General features: G+C 47.0%; 1 protein-coding gene across 1 annotated transcript in view; it reads right to left on the minus strand.

The window, feature by feature from the left end:
- Positions 1-16,280, minus strand: part of LOC144782059 (alpha-actinin-4) — a 280,125-nt gene that overhangs the window by 33,789 nt on the left and 230,056 nt on the right. Inside the window, exon 12 of the mRNA XM_078661201.1 lies at positions 12,935-13,085. Within this exon, the coding sequence (XP_078517327.1) occupies positions 12,935-13,085 (151 nt within the window). The remainder of the gene's footprint in view (positions 1-12,934; positions 13,086-16,280) is intronic.

Raw genomic sequence — 16,280 nt, forward strand, 5'->3', positions numbered from 1 at the left:
GGCCATGAAAGTGTATGGGCCAAAAGCGCGTGCCTGTGGCCATGTGCACTCGAAGAAAACGCCACGAAAAAAAGCGGTGGTTTCACAATCAGTTCGAGCACTTGAATTCTCGCCATTTCCCATTCCTTCGGAATGGTAAAGGCGAGACCTAATGACTATTACCTGCTGTCAATGCCATTCTTATAGCTTTGGGGGTCCGAGATAGTCCGAATTGTCACTTGTAGGTAGGTGTGTGGCAGTTAGTAGTTGTGTTGTTTCTGTTATTGGCAGCGCTAACAGCAGCAATGGGCGGTGCAAGCGGAGGCGGCCTGAAGAGGGCTGTGGCACTTCTATTTTTACAAATTAAGCTCTGGGCCGGGGGGAGCAGGCAAGCCATGCTAAACGCATTTCTGTGTATGCAGGGTGTGAAAAAGGGCCGGTTCAAGCATGGCGATACAAAAGGGGATGAGCCATGTCTGAACTGGGGTGGCTGAGTTAGCTAAAGAATGGTGGGTGTAGACAACCCAGGTAAAGAACCCATTGGTCCCTTCCTGTTACTCCCCTGCAACTGCCCTAAATCTAGTATTTAGGTGGCTCCCCCAGACCCTGAAATCAGATTAGCGATGAACTACAAAGAAGAGAACAAAGAGCAGCCGTGCAGCGAAGCCTGAAGACACCCACTGACTTGGCCCCAGCGCTACTGGCCTGGCTGGAGCCCTCAAAGACCCTGTTGAAGAGCGACTTGTCCCACAGCCCAGCAACCTCCATGCAGGCCTTCTAAAAAGACTCCTATTAAGCCATAGACAGCGGGCCTGTCCAGTAGAATCCAACTTTAAAGAACACGGAACTCTGTATGGTGGAATTGCTAAACCATCACCAGACCCACCTCTGCACCAGACGCCCATGGCCCGAGTCCAATATGCCCAACAGTTCTGTGAAGGTTACCAGGCACTTATGAGCAAGAGTTCAACATGGACTAACCCCTGCCGGACTCCACCTTGATACCTGCAGCCTAAACCCGAAGACTCCATCTGACCGCGACCTGCTCGATTAGCTGTTTCCTGATGCCAAAGGACACCCCGGCACCCAAAGCCCCTGGGCCTTGGGGAGCTTGCCTGACTATGTCCCTAGGGTCCCTAGCATCTCTACTTACCAGGGCAGCTGTGAGTTTTTCCGTGTGGCCGCCTGAGCCTGCAGCCTTTCTTCAAGACTGATCTCTCTCATTGGTTAACATTGGGGCCGATGCTGTATTGGCACTCTGCACCAGATTGTACCTGCACTGTTTGTGGTGCAGTTCTGGTGTCAATCTGAACCTTGCTTGGTGTTGAGTTGAAACCCCTAAGACTGGATCTGTACGTTGTGTACATACCTGAAAAACTGCATTCTTGTTTTCCTCCCATAGGTTAACGCTGCACAGCCTGAAAATTGCACTTTAAGTATGAAGCATTTTTCCAAATAAAACTTGAAAGAAGCTTATTTTTCTAAAACTGGTGTGGATCTCCTTTTTGGGCTGTATCATTAGTCACTGTGTGCATAACAAATGTCTTACACTGCTTTGTGTTAGGCCTAAGGCTGCTCGCCCAAGTTACCACAAATAGAGCAATTTGGGTTAACACTGAGCGCTGTACACTTCTGAGGGAATTTCTGAACTCCGTGCAAGGTATAACCACTTGGTGGTATGCCACATACAAAGCCAGCTTCCTACATGTATCCAATGACAGTGGAATCCTGTCCCCTTTATCAGTTTCCCTACTTTTTTTTTTGCACCAGTATAAAAATCTCTTCCACTTGTTGCTGTTGCATTTCCTTGCTTGTGGTTGTCTTGCTTCTTTCACAATCTCCATTACTCTTTGGCAAACGGAGGTGACCAAACTCTACATCCTCAGGAGCCATGCTGCCAAACTAAGCATGTCTGGCTCCAGGTGCCATACCTGCCCTGCCTGAATTGTCTGCAGGTGTGCTGAGAGTTAGATGTACTGTCCTTGGGATATCTTCATGAGGTCTGAGAACCATGTTGATCAGGATTAGGCTGAAATGCTCCTGCCTGCACCTCTGGGTTATCTTTGGTGTCATTGAAATGGTTGGAAACACGTAAGCAAATCTACCTGACCATCTTATCAACAGGGCATTCCCAAGTGACTCTGGATGGTAGAACCTGGAAGCAAATCTTTGACATTTCGCTTTCTTATGTGTTGCGAATAGGTCTATTTGTTGTGTACACCCTATTTGAAAGATCAGCATCAACCTTTCTTGCTTAAGCTCTCACTCGTGTGGTGCTTGCTTTTCTGCTTAGCCAGTCCGCTTCTGTATTTTGTTTTCCTGGTAGGCGTAACAGTACTAGCAGCATTCTGTTCTGTATTGCCCATCGCCAAATCACCTGGGCCAAGGTCAATAGCAGATAGTACCTTGTTCCTCCTGGTTTGATCAGCTAGTACATTGTCGTCATGTGGTCCATTTGAACTAGTACTGTCCTATTTATTAGATGTTTTTGGAAGGCCTTCAGTGCCAGGAAGACCATATTCAGTTCCAGCACATTTATGTGTGATACTGCTTCTTCAGACCTCAAGATGGCTCTGATGTTAGGCTTGTCTAAGTGAGCTCCCCATCCTATGTGGGATGCACCTGTTGTGATGGTCATAGAGAGTTGGTGGTTTGAATGTTTTTCCCACTATGAGATTCTGTAGGTACCCACATTAGATTTCTCTCTGAACCTTGTCCATAACCACCACTAGATCATCTCAACTCCTGGTTGCCTGTGACCATTTTTGTTGGACGCATTCCTATATTGGTCTCATATGTGGTCTTGCGTGTGGTGCTAGGGAAATGCAGGAGGCCATCATGCCCATCATTATCCCCAGTGTACTCACCGTCAGACATTGCCCCTAGTGGCAGAGGAGACTGCTCCAAGATCTCTTGGACTCTTGACAACTGGCATGACCTTTGTGGTCAGAGTTCAAGATAGCTACCAGGAATGTTTTCTTTACGTGTAGGTACTCGGATGATTTTTCATGATTGTTGGATAAAGTATGTGTGTGAGTGCTCTGTATCACCTTGTTGATGTTTATTTATTTATTTATTTATTCAAAGTTTTGTATAGCGCGAACAAGATCCTTACAGATATCAGAGCGCTTCACAAAGACAGGGTAGGGGCAGTAGGAATGAACAGAGAAAATGGGAGCAGTATAATAGTCACTAACATGGTAGGATAATAATAACATACATAAAACATATCAGTATACAATCAGGTAAACAAGTAATATCAGACGGCACAAGTCATTGATCCCACTACAGAGGTGTTCAGGTACACCTTGGGTGTGTGGATGGCTTATACCAATGTTTTAGTATAGAGAGAACACTGAGTGGGGGCATCGGGAGAGTGAATCGGTAAACCAACGTGTATCATATATTGGTTGGTAGTAAGAGAGTAGCGTAGTAGTGTCCCCATCAAGTAGAAGTATAGTGCCAAAGGACAAGGTGAACAGTGATACAAAGCAATGCAGAGTCTCTGATCCAGCACCTATAAGGTTCAGGAGATCTTGGCCAGAAGGATGGTTTTCACCTCTTTCTTGAAGAGTGCAGTGGAGGAGATAAGCCTGGTTTCAGGAGGGAGCGCATTCCAGATCCTGGGTGCCATTCCTGAGAAGGAGCGCTTGTATGTTTTCTCTTTCCGGAATCTACGAGGTTTCAGGAGTAGATTTTTTGTACTTCTATTAGATCTCGAACCTCCTGATATAGACAACTTTTGAGCGAGGTAGTTGGGTGCATTGTGGTGCATGGCCGCGTGTGTCATAACTGCAATTTTTAGCTGTATTCTGGCTTCAAAGGGCAGCCATTTTAGAGACTTTAAGTCTGGGGATATATGCGAATGTTTTCTTGAGCCAGTAATGAGTCTCGCGGCAGCGTTCAGGGAGGCTCTTAAGGGTGCTGTTGTGGATAGCGGGTGTCCGCTGAGGGCCACAATTCCGTAGTCTATTCGAGGGATGACTAAAGCTTGAATAGCAGTTTGGAAGTCTTCGGCAGGGAGGAAGGGTTTAATTTTCCTCAGTGTGTTGATTTGGAAATTAGCTGCTTTTGTGGCTTTGCTAACGTGCTGCTGCATGTTGAGCTTGGCGTCGAGTGTGAAGCCTAGGGATTTCGCCGAATCCACGATGGTAGGTTGGACATTGAGTGCTGTTAGGTTATTGAGCCAGGTTTGGGTGGTGGAAATTTTCGCCGGGGGTGAGATGAGTAGGAACTCAGTTTTCAGAGCGTTTAGTTTGAGGTGATTATCGGCCAGCCAAGATTGAGTGTTAATAAGCATGGAATTCAGATGTTTGATATCTTCCGGGGATTGTAGCTTTAGGTAAAGTTGTGTGTCGTCGGCGTACATATGGAATTAGACATTGGAAGCTTGGAGCAAGGTGGCGAGCGGTTCCATGACGAGGTTGAACAGTGTGGGGGAGAGGGAGGATCCTTGTGGAACACCTAGATCTGCCGGCACAGGTGTAGATAGCACATTGTCGATCTTGAACTTCTGAGACCGGTTGTGAAGGAAGGACGAAAACCATTTGAGAACAGTTCCCGATAGACCCATTCTGGTGCTTAGCAGCTCCAGCAAGTTCTCATGTTTGACCGTGTCAAAAGCTGACGAGAGGTCAAGAAGGATGAGGAGGCAGGACTCATTGCGATCAAGAATTTGGAGGGCGTCATCGATTATGTGTGTCATAGCTGTTTCCGTGCTATGTTTCGCTCGGAAGCCTGATTGATGAGGGTTGAGGAGGTCAAATTGGTCAATGTGTTTTGTTAGTTGGAGTTGGACACATTTCTCCAGCAGTTTGGCCAGGGTGGGGATATTGGTGATGGGCCGGTAGTTGTTTAAGTCAGACGGATCCGCTGTAGGTTTCTTGAGTATAGGCGTGACTTGCCCCACCTTGAGGGAGTCTGGAATGAGGCCTTGTTGCAGGGAGCCGTTGATGATTTTGGTCCAGAGAGGGAGGAGCAAGGGGATGAAGTCTTTTACAGCATTAGCAGGTAGAGGGTCTGTGAGGTGATTAGAGGGCTTCAAGGTGCAGAGCAGTTTGTGTATTGCTTCTTCCGAATAGGTATCGAAGTCCAGCCAAGATGCGTTGTTTTTAGTTTGAGTGTTAGCCATTCTGGTGTGGTTGGGGAATCGGCTTACATCCATGATGAGGTCATTTCTTATGTTGTCAGTCTTTAGCTTAAAGAAAGCAGAGAAGGATTCACAGTGTGGGGTGTCGCTTGTTGTGCTGTTTGATTGTAAGGGTTGTGTCTTTGTTTGGGTCTTGATTAGTTCGAACAGCTTTCTTGGCCTGTTTTTTGCTTGGTCCAACTGGCGGCTAAAGAAGTTCGACTTTGTACGCTTTATTTTCCTGAAGTAGGCATTTCTCTTGTTCTTAAGCCTTTTGAGGTGCAGTGCTGAAGGGTCGATCTCCAGGTGCGCTCTGCCATTCGCATAGTACGCCTGTCGTCATTGAGTCTATCATCATACCAGGGGTTAGTAATTTTGGTGGAGGCTCTCTTCAGTTGCAGTGGGGCGACTTCATTGACTATTGTATTCATAGAGTCAAGGTAGTGGTCGATCAGTGATTGAACATCCGAGGCACCAGAAGGGGGAAGGAGGAGATTGCCGATGTGGGGAGGCAGGGTAGAGGGGTTAAGATTCTTCATGTCCCTTTTCCATGTTTTGGATTTGATTGGTTGAGCCGGGTTAGGTTTAACTTTTTCATTGATAAAGAAGGTGATAATGTGGTGATCTGACCAGTCGCAGGGTAGTATCGCCTCCAGTTGTGTAGAGTTCTCTTTGGCAATGATGAGATCGAGTATCGAGCCTTTGTCGTGTGTTGGTCTATCGCATATTTGGGTGAGGTCAAGCGCATTAAGGAAAGTTTTGAGACTATTCACCACTGTGTCTTTCTGATCGTTCCAGTGGAGATTGAAGTCACCCAGGTAGACTTGGGTGGTCTGCCGACCGGCATTGGAAGTGATCATGTCCATGAGTTGTTGGGTGAATATGAGATTGTCACCAGGCGGGTGATAGATGAGATGTAAAGCACAAACTTGCTTGCCCTCGCTGGTGATGTCGAGGCAGAGGAGTTCACAGGAGGAAAGGGAGGGCGAGGTGACTTTAGTAACGGAGAGGTTGCTCCTAAAAATGCATGCAATTCCCCCGCCCGTCTTGCCAGGAGACCTGTCCAGTCTAATGATGTGATAATTGGGGGGGGACTAGTATGTCCATAATCGGGGTAGAGGCTTCAGTAAGCCACGTTTCCGTTAGAATGGCTAGGTCCAGATCCATGGCTGAGACGAGATCAGCGATGTTGGAGGAGTGTCTCTGGGCCGATCTGCAGTTGAGTAGGATACATTTGAGTTTGGGAGAGAGAAGGGTGGTCGAGCTTTCTTGTGTGAGGGGGACTTTTCTGAGGTTGTTAGGGACGGAACCTCTGTTGTTGAGTGTTGGGCGTCTCAGAGGGTTTGTAAGAATTGTGGGTATGGGGATGTGTGTGTTGGATATGTCTTTTACCGGACCTGGGCCATAAGAGCGTAGGAGAGAGAGCATAGGTCGCGGTCCGACAATGGGTTGAGGACACGACGGGGGCGGTGGGAGTTATTGCGAACTGGGATAGTCGGCCAGCGCGGGTGTCGTTGGAGGCGAGGGTATGTAGGGTGGGTGCGTCGTTTGTAGGGTAGAGGGATGGTGGGAAGTAGACTGGGCTGTGAGGAGAGAAGGTCTTTGATTGCGTGGACATCTTTTTTGATTTGTAGAATATCCTCTTTGACTTGTTGGAGGGTGGATAAAGTCAGGTCAGGAGGTGCATTGGGGATGGGGTTGGTGGTGAGAGCCATTGGTGAATGGTTGAGTAGTGAGCTGGAAAGCGGTCAGGGTATCGAGGGGGGGATATACTAGCGTTGTTGGAAGGTTCTGCGGTGCTAATGAGTGGGATGGCATTCAAAGTGTGGGCGTGTTTGTGGGCGAGGGGTGTGGGTGAAGTAGGTGAAGTAGGCGGTGGGTGGGAGGTATAGGTAGTGACGTCAGTGGGAGACGGTGCCGGTGAGTAGAAGAGTGAGTGAAGGCTGAAGACAGTGGGGGAGACAGGAGGGTAGGGAGGGCTGAGAATAGGAGGTGGGAGAGAGGGGTATGCTAAGGTAAGGGAGGCGGTATGTTCTGTATCTTTTATTGGGAGGGTGAGTGTCGTGGGTGGGAGTGGGGAGGGAGCTGGGGAGGGAGAGGTGTCCGCCGTGGGGGGGATGAGAGGGGGGGGTGGATAAACTCCGAATGGTGGTGAGTTCAGATGGTGGCGTGTTGTGGGTGAGATTTGTTGTGTCAGGTGTGAGAGACTCGTGGATGGGAGTGAGGAGGGAGCTGGGGAGGGAGAGGGGTCTGCCGTGGGGGGGATGGGAGGGGGGGGTGGATAAACTCCAAGCGGTGGTGTGTTCATATGGTGGCGTGTTGTGGGTGGGAGTTGTTATGTCAGGGGGGAGAGGGATGGAGGGGGTATGAGTGGGGATAAGAGGGGTCATGTTAGAGGGGCGGCTAGTATATGTGGTGGAGAGATTTGTGACTGTCCTTGGGGAGTGTGGGGCGTTAACAGCAGGTGGGCCATTTACTGGGGTGCTGGGGGTAGAGGTGTTGTAGGTGGGGGCAGCGACGTCAGGGGTGATAGTGCTGGTGGAGTTCTGGGTGGGGGTCCGCAGCTTGGAAAGGTGCTCTTTGAACTTGGGGAACAGGTTGTCTAGTAGTTCCAGGTTCTTGTCCGTGGATTGAATTAGGACAATCCCGTTATTGTAGATAGTAATGGTAGTCCTGCCAGGGAAGAGGTGGGAAGGTGTGTTTGAGAGAGTTAGGCCATGAGTTGTATTCCTGGTGGTGGAGACGGTGAGTAGGGATAGGAACGCTTTTCTCCATTGGGCTCTGCGTGAGGTGTGGAAGATGATATCAGTATTCAGGGCTCCATTGCCCGGTGAGAAGTAGGTGTCGGCAAAGGGTGTTTCAGGGTGCGACCTCAAGAAGTTATGTTTAAAACGTTTAGTGGCTTTTTTGGTGAGTGTGGAAGGGTAGTTAATTCTAAAAGTGTGCTTGCCGTTGAGCTCCATTTTAGTAAGGCTGTGATGTTGGGTGTAGGAGATAGGACGACAATAAAAGCTGTCAGCCGCTAGTTACAGGGCAAAGGAATGAAACTAGTGAGTGACCAGAAGTATAAGAGGTAGAAGTCAGTGCAATCCAAGAACAAACAGTGCGTAGGTGCAGCTTTCCTAATGTATCCTATATGCGAGGTAGCAGTCAGCTAACACCATGTACAAAATATGAGAGGTAGAACCGGTTAGGTGGAATAACATTTACAGATCAGAATGTACTAGGTAACAGCAGTGTAGTCTAGGTGTAGATAGTGGCTGGGTGCAGCTTACATGACTAAACGAAGTGAATGAGGTATTAATAATCAGTGCAACATCGTGAAGTAGCTTACATCGAAGAACCAACAAATAGATGAGGTAGCGAACAGTGAATGATAGGGATAAAGGTGAGATAGGTGCAGCTTACCGCATATACAGTATAAAAATAGGACTAAACTACTAATGAATTACTGAATTCGAGGAGGCGCAATAGTAATACACATGTGTACCAACAACTGTCAACCGTAGATTACATAGCGTAAATGAGAGTGGTTGTTGTGGCCAAATATCCGATATGAGAGGTAGCAATCGGTGCCATCCGGGAGTAGACAGTGAGTAGATGCAACTTACAGAATTGTACAGGATATATGAGGTAGCAATCAGTTAAATGGAACCACAGTGACGCTAGTGAGTGGCCAAAAGTAACCAAAATGTAAGAGGTAGCATCGGTGTAATCCAGTAGTAGAAAGTGAATGGGTGCAGCTTACAGCTTAATAAAGTATATGAGGTAGCGATCAGTGCATAATAGGGATAAAAGTGAGATGGGATCAGCTTACAAAATATACAATATGCAAATAGGGATAAAATAGTAAATACATACTGGAATAAATACTAAAGATATACTGGAACCAATATAGGTGCAAACGTAGGCTACAATAGACAAATATGACTCTAGTGCTCAACCGGTAAAATATGAGAGCAGGTTACACAAAATGTATAAAATACCATTAAATATATAATACTGCAATAAGAGGCAGACACTTAGTCACACGAAAAATTAGATGCAGCGCTCTGTAAAGTCTGTGATGGGTGGGATTGGTATAAATGGCCAGTTCTTAGGTTATGTTCAAATGGTGGGAAAGACTAGACCATGATGGCCGCCAAAGCGAGAGAGAGACTAGACCAAGATGGCCACCAAATAGGGGAGATCGAGACGGTAGTCCTCTTTTGTTGTTGTTCCTTTTAGAGCAGGGGAGGGCAGTTTCAGTCCTGTATGAGCAAGCCCAATTCCTAGCTTACTGGGAGGGAGTCTTATCTCTGCTTTGCAGATTCCTGACCGCGTTGGTAAGTGGCCTCATGGTCAATTGTCAGGCAGGAGGGCGATTTATGGCTCCGGTTTATGGCCCCCAGCCATATTGGCCAATGGTGAGTGAGGAGACCGCAAAGCCCGCGAAAATGCAAAGCCTACAGTGCATTCCGGGCATAAAATGAAAGACCAGCATGAAAGATTGAATTAGTAGTTTTGCTTGTAAAATTCCGGGCAGAAAGTGAGAAACCTGTGTGCATATATGTTAATATCGTTTTGAGATAGCTTGGCGTTCAATTACCTTCTGGTCGTCAGGCTGTACAAAGCTGCTACAAGTCCGCTACAAGTCAGGCCCCTCCAAAGCAGAGCTGCGCGGTGGCCGCCCAGACACGTAAACAGAGCACACCGGAGACGCTCTAGAAGTCGATTGCTCCGTTTCTAATGATGATCCATGTTCTTCCTGCACTGCGTGCTCATCGTCTTCACTTTCACTATCCAGTAGTTTAAGTATGGATAGTAACAGAAGTAGCAGGGTGTCCCCAACCTTTCATGCCGGTACTCTATCTATGATTCAGAAAAGGGGGTGGTGATGAACAGAGTGTCTGAATTAAGCAGACCACTCTTACCCAGTCCAAAGATCAGGGCTTGATCCATCACCGTTATTTAGCTCACTGCCCCATCCCAGCTCAGAACCTGGCTATATGCAAATTAGTCTGTCCCTGGCCCAGTGCATCATGGGAACAGGGCAGACCAAACTACCAAGCCAATTCTTCACCAGAAAGGAGACAAGCTTCCGGGGACCGGTTTCTGCCATTTCAGGTGTCGTCGGCCCGGCTTGCTTGAATCCTGATGGAGCAGTGAGCAAGGGACTCACATCCGAGTATACCCTTCCACGCTTATGGTGGACAAAATGATTCAGAAAAGGGGGTGGTGGTACTCTATCTATGGCTTCCTTCTCCAAGAGAGCTTGAACTTACCTTTGCGGAATGGACAATGTCAGCTGGATCACTGTCTTCTGCCTCAAAAAGCCTGAACCACTAGTCTCTCGGGGGTAGGTTGCTGCATGAGGAGACATAGGTCCCTGAGCTGGTCTGTCTCTGCTGGGTATTTGGTGGTTAAATGTAGGGCAAGATCCTGGCTTCGTGCAGGTGCCCAAAAGCTTGTCTATTATTGCCACATTAAAAGGAAGGAGTGCTTCTGAGGAGGTCTGACCTAGTTGCAGTACCTCAAAAAGTACATTGTTTTTTACGTTCATCGAGGGGGAAGTGGAGATCAAGCACTTTTGTCAAAGTTTTTATCACCATCGCAAACAAGGAAGCTTTCTCCATAATGGGGTCAAATGAAGAGGTGAGGCTAGTGTCAGGCGAGGTATAAAGTCCAACAGCATCTTGGAGGTCCAGAAAAATGTTTCTCGTCATCCTACCATTGCGATGGGTCAACAAGGTCATCATCTTGTGGCTCCATGTGTGAGAATCTATAGTTCAATGTAAGTGAATCAAAGTTGGTTAGTAGGAGTAGTCGAGGAGGGCTTGACTTTAATGAGGTAGTGGTGTATTCTCTTCCAAGAGGACTATGTGGTGTTCCTCCAGCGCTGCCCGTGCACAGGGCGACTGGTGGAGGTCTCCTGCTCTACAGGAAGTAAGTGCAGGTGTCGGCCCAGGGGTAAGGGCACACCCAGGGGTAAAGGCACACCCACGAACGGGCTGGAGAGGAATGGTCGGCGAAGGATCCACCAGCAGTAACCCGACTGGAAGCCTCCTCGGACAATGGGGCCCAGAGGTGCACCAGAGGGATGCAGAAAGGTACCCAAAGATACACAACATAGCATCCTTGAGGGCTTGAATCTGTTGCTGTTGGAATTGCTTTCACATCCCAGAGGAGTTTGTGGTGTTCCTCCAGAGCCACCCATGCAAAGGCTTCGGCGGAGGTCGGTGCCATATGGGGAGTCTGTGAGAACAAACGGAATGGTTCTGTGGGACTCTTGTGTTATGCTGCCAATACCACTCTCTTGACAATAAAACAAATTTACTTCATTTATTCTCCAAAATAGGCATAATAGATCATATACACTCAAAATTAGTGCAGACGGCACAGTGCTCACAAACGCAGTGATGTGCAACATTCACAATGATACATATATATAAAATGGATGACTCAAAGTTCTATAAAAACCAGCAGTTCGACATATATTCACTGATTAGTATGGGGAGTCAGTGCAGAAGTTGGAAAGGATCCTAGAACGGGCTTGAGCGGCTGTAGTCTTCATCTAGGATGAATCTGCAAGTGGTAACCAGACAGGAAGCCTCTTAGGACCAATGTAACACAGAGGTGAGCCTGAAGCATGGACAAGGGTACCAAAGACACACAATACAGTCTTTTTGAGGGCTTGCATCTGTCACGATCCCGCCAGGAACTCTGGATGGATCATGACTAGATTGGGTATTTGTTCCAAAATTGGGGACCTAGACTTGGAGGTATCCTGGCATCCACGCACATTTCTCCTGATGAGAAAGGTAGGAAGAAGAGGAACCCTTTTTTGACTTTGTGTTTATCGACTTACCTGAAGATTTGGAGTGGGATGATGACCGTGAGACACAGAATGCGCCCACGGCCTCTACTTTTAGCGAAACCAGGCATTCCAAGGCTTCTTGCAGTGTTCAGTGACGCAGAGTTTAGCCTCGCATCCTACGTGGCCTTTGGGTTCATCTGAGCACTTTTGCTGCACGATATCTAGCCATGGGAGGAGCTCAGACACTTGAGACAGACCTCATAAGGGTCCGTCACTAACTTTGCTTCGTGGCAATTCTTGCAGGGTTTGAAATGTGCTATTTAAGGCAAGAGAAATGTCCCTTGCATAGTGGAAAAATAGTTTTGGAAAACGAACTCTGAATGGTGACAGAATTCAAGGGAGCGAGCTCCAGATGAGAGTTGGAAGGTGCAGAAGAAAAAACTATGATGTGAATGAGCAAAGGTGGTAGTTAGATTGTGGCCCTAAGATCACTTCCGGGGCTGGATGCATAAGATCTTCACTCATCTCACTGATGGTGACCGTATCTACTATTTTCTCCACGGTTGGAGTGACTCCCTTCACAGAAAGTGGCTATTTTTTCTTTCAAACACAAAAAAGAAATTTCAGATAAGTGACCTTCAAAAATATTTTTGAAGAATGAATAGCTTTCTAAAGAGCGTTCCTGGATCCAGCATGTGGTAGGCTAGCTTCTAGTGTGTGTACAAATTGATAATGACCACATGACGAACAAAGATGCATAATGAGAAGCAGCATGGAGGCAGCAAGCGGATAGTCACTGCAGAGAAATGCAGTGTGAATACAGAAAAGAAGCAGTGGAAAGATCTATTGAAGTCCAATCTCTCAAGTAAATCTCTCTCAACTGGATGCTGTGAAAAAGCAATTCATTAAACTGGAAAACGAAAAGGTTTCCTATCTCATTAGAAGACATTTAAATTGCATGGAATTCCATGCAATGTGTTTTTACTGTACGTTAGCTAGTACAAAAGTTGTTTAATAAAAGGTTGCCGTACTTCAGCTCCTGTGCAATGGCTGCAATCTGCTCCACTCGATCCTGATGAGCAGCCAGGTCACTTTCAAAAGCCTCGTGTTTTCTAATTAGGGCTTTAATGTCCGAAAGAGTGGCACTCTCGTAGTCTTTCTGCTTCAGCAGTGCTTCCTTGCCTGTTAAATAAAGATCATAATCACTGGATAACTCATTCATTCTGCATGGACACGTTCACCAAGAAATAAACAGCAAGGTAAAGAACAGCGCACAAGCGCAGCAGTATATCAAAATCCACATATTTATTTATTTATTCAAAGTTTTATATAGCGCGAACAAGATCCTTACAGATATCAGAGCGCTTCACAAAGATAGGGCAGGGGCAGTAGGAGTGTACAGAGATAGTGGGAGCAGTATAAAAGTCACTAACATGGTAGGGTAATAATAACATACATAAGACATATCAATATACAATCAGGTAAACAAGTAATATAAGACGGCACAAGTCATTGATCCCACTACAGAGGTGTTCAGATACACCTTGGGTGTGAGGATGTCTTATACCAATGTCCTAGTATAGAGAGGACACTGAGTGAGGGCATCGGGAGAGTGACTCAGTAAATCAGAGTGTATCGTATATTGGTTGTTAGTAAGAGAGTAACGTAATAGTGTTCCCACCAAGTAGAAGTATAGTGCCAAAGGACAGGGTGAGCAGTGATACAAAGCAATGCAGAGTCTCTGATCAAGCCCCTAAAAGGTTCAGGAGATCTTGGCCAGAAGGATGGATTTCACCTCTTTCTTGAAGAGTGCAGTGGAGGAGATAAGCCTGGTTTCAGGAGGGAGCGCATTCCAGATCCTGGGTGCCACTCCTGAGAAGGAGCGCTTGTATGTTTTCTCTTTCCGGAATCTACGAGGTTTCAGGAGTAGATTTTTTGCACTTCTATTGGATCTCGAACCTCCTGATATAGACAACTTTTGAGCGAGGTAGTTGGGTGCATTGTGGTGTACGGCCGCGTGTGTCATAACTGCGATTTTTAGCTGTATTCTAGCTTCAAAAGGCAGCCATTTTAGAGACTTTAAGTCTGGGGATATATGCGAATGTTTTCTTGAGCCAGTAATGAGTCTCGCGGCAGCGTTCAGGGAGGCTCTTAAGGGTGCTGTTGTGGATAGCGGGAGTCCGCTGAGGGCCACAATTCCGTAGTCTATTCGAGGGATGACTAAAGCTTGTACAGCAGTTCGGAAGTCTTCGGCAGGGAGGAAGGGTTTAATTTTCCTCAGTGTGTTGATTTGGAGATTAGCTCCTTTTGTGGCTTTGCTAACATGCTGCTGCATGTTGAGCTTGGCATCGAGTGTGATGCCTAGGGATTTTGCCGAGTCCACGATGGTAGGAAGGACATTGAGTGCTGTTAGGTTATTGAGCCAGGTTTGGGTGGTGGAAATTTTCGCCGGGGGTGAGATGAGTAGGAACTCAGTTTTCAGAGCATTTAGTTTGAGGTGATTATCGGCCAGCCAAGATTGAGTGTTGATAAGCGTGGAGTTCAGATGTTTGATATCTTCCGGGGATTGTAGCTTTAGGTAAAGTTGTGTGTCGTCAGCGTACATATGGAATTGGACATTGGATGCTTGGAGCAGGGTGGCGAGCGGTTCCATGACGAGGTTGAACAGTGTGGGGGAGAGGGAGGATCCTTGTGGAACACCTAGATCTGCAGGCGCGGGTGTAGAAAGCATATTGTTGATCTTGAACTTCTGAGACCGGTTGTGAAGGAAGGACGAAAACCATTTGAGAACAGTTCCCGATAGACCCATTCTAGAGCTTAGCAGCTCCAACAAGTTCTCATGTTTGACCGTGTCAAATGCTGAGGAGAGGTCAAGAAGGATGAGGAGGCAGGACTCATTGCGATCCAGAAATTGGAGGGCGTCATCAATTATGTGTGTCATAGCTGTTTCTGTGCTATGTTTCGCTCGGAAGCCTGATTGATGAGGGTTGAGGAGGTCAAATTGATCAATGTGTTTTGTTAGTTGGAGTTGGACGCATTTCTCCAGCAGTTTGGCCAGGGTGGGGATATTGGTGATGGGCCGGTAATTGTTTAGGTCAGACGGATCAGCTGTAGGTTTCTTGAGTATAGGCGTGACTTGCCCCACCTTGAGGGAGTCTGGAATGAGGCCTTGTTGTAGGGAGCTGTTGATGATTTTGGTCCAGAGAGGGAGGAGCAAAGGAATGAAGTCTTTTACAGCATTAGCAGGTAGAGGGTCTGTGAGGTGATTAGAGGGCTTCAAGGTGCAGAGCAGTTTGTGTATTGCTTCTTCCGAGTAGGTATCGAAGTACAGCCAGGATGCCTTGTTTTTAGGTTGAGTGTTAGACATTCTGATGTGGTTGGGGAATTGGCTTACATCCATGATGAGGTCATTTCTTATGTTGTCAGTCTTTAGCTTGAAGAAAGCAGAGAAGGCTTCACAGTGTGGGGTATCGCTAGTTGTACTGTTTGATAGTAAGGGTTGTGTCTTAGTTTGGGTCTTGATTAGTTCGAACAACTGTCTTGGCCTGTTTTTTGCTTGGTCCAACTGGCGGCTAAAGAAGTCCGACTTTGTGCGCTTTATTTTCCTGAAGTAGGCATTTCTCTTTTTCTTAAGCCTTTTGAGGTGCAGTGCTGAAGGGTCCAATCTCCATGTGCGCTCTGCCATTCGCATAGTACGCCTGTCGTCATTGAGTCTATCATCATACCAGGGGTTGGAAATTTTGGTGGAGACTCTTCAGTTGCAGTGGGGCGACTTCATTGATTATTGTATTCATAGAATCAAGGTAGTGGTCTAACAGTGAGTGAACATCCGAGGTACCTGAAGGGGGAAGGAGGCGATTGCCGATGTGGGGAGGCAGGGTAGAGGGGTTAAGATTCTTCATGTCCCTTTTCCACGTTTTGGATTTGATTGGTTGAGCCGGGTTAGGTTTAACTTTTTCATTGATAAAGAAGGTGATAATGTGGTGATCTAACCAGTCGCAGCGTTGTATCGCCTCCAGTTGAGTAGAGTTCTCTTTGGCAATGATGAGATCGAGTATCGAGCCTTTGTCGTGTGTTGGTCTATCGCATATTTGGGAGAGGTCAAGCGCATTAAGGAAAGTTTTGAGACTATTCACTACTGTGTCTTTCTGATCGTTCCAGTGGAGATTGAAGTCACCCAGGTAGACTTGGGTGGTCTGCCGACCGGCATTGGAAGTGATCATGTCCATGAGTTGTTGGGTGAATATGAGATTGTCACCAGGTGGGTGATGGATGAGATGTAAAGCACAAACTTGTTTGCCCTCGCTGGAGATGTAGAGGCAGAGGAGTTCACAGGAGGAAAGGGAGGGGGAGTTGACTTTCGTAACGGAGAGATTG

Source organism: Lissotriton helveticus, chromosome 9 (assembly GCF_964261635.1).
Source record: "Lissotriton helveticus chromosome 9, aLisHel1.1, whole genome shotgun sequence".
Lineage (NCBI taxonomy): Eukaryota > Metazoa > Chordata > Amphibia > Caudata > Salamandridae > Lissotriton > Lissotriton helveticus.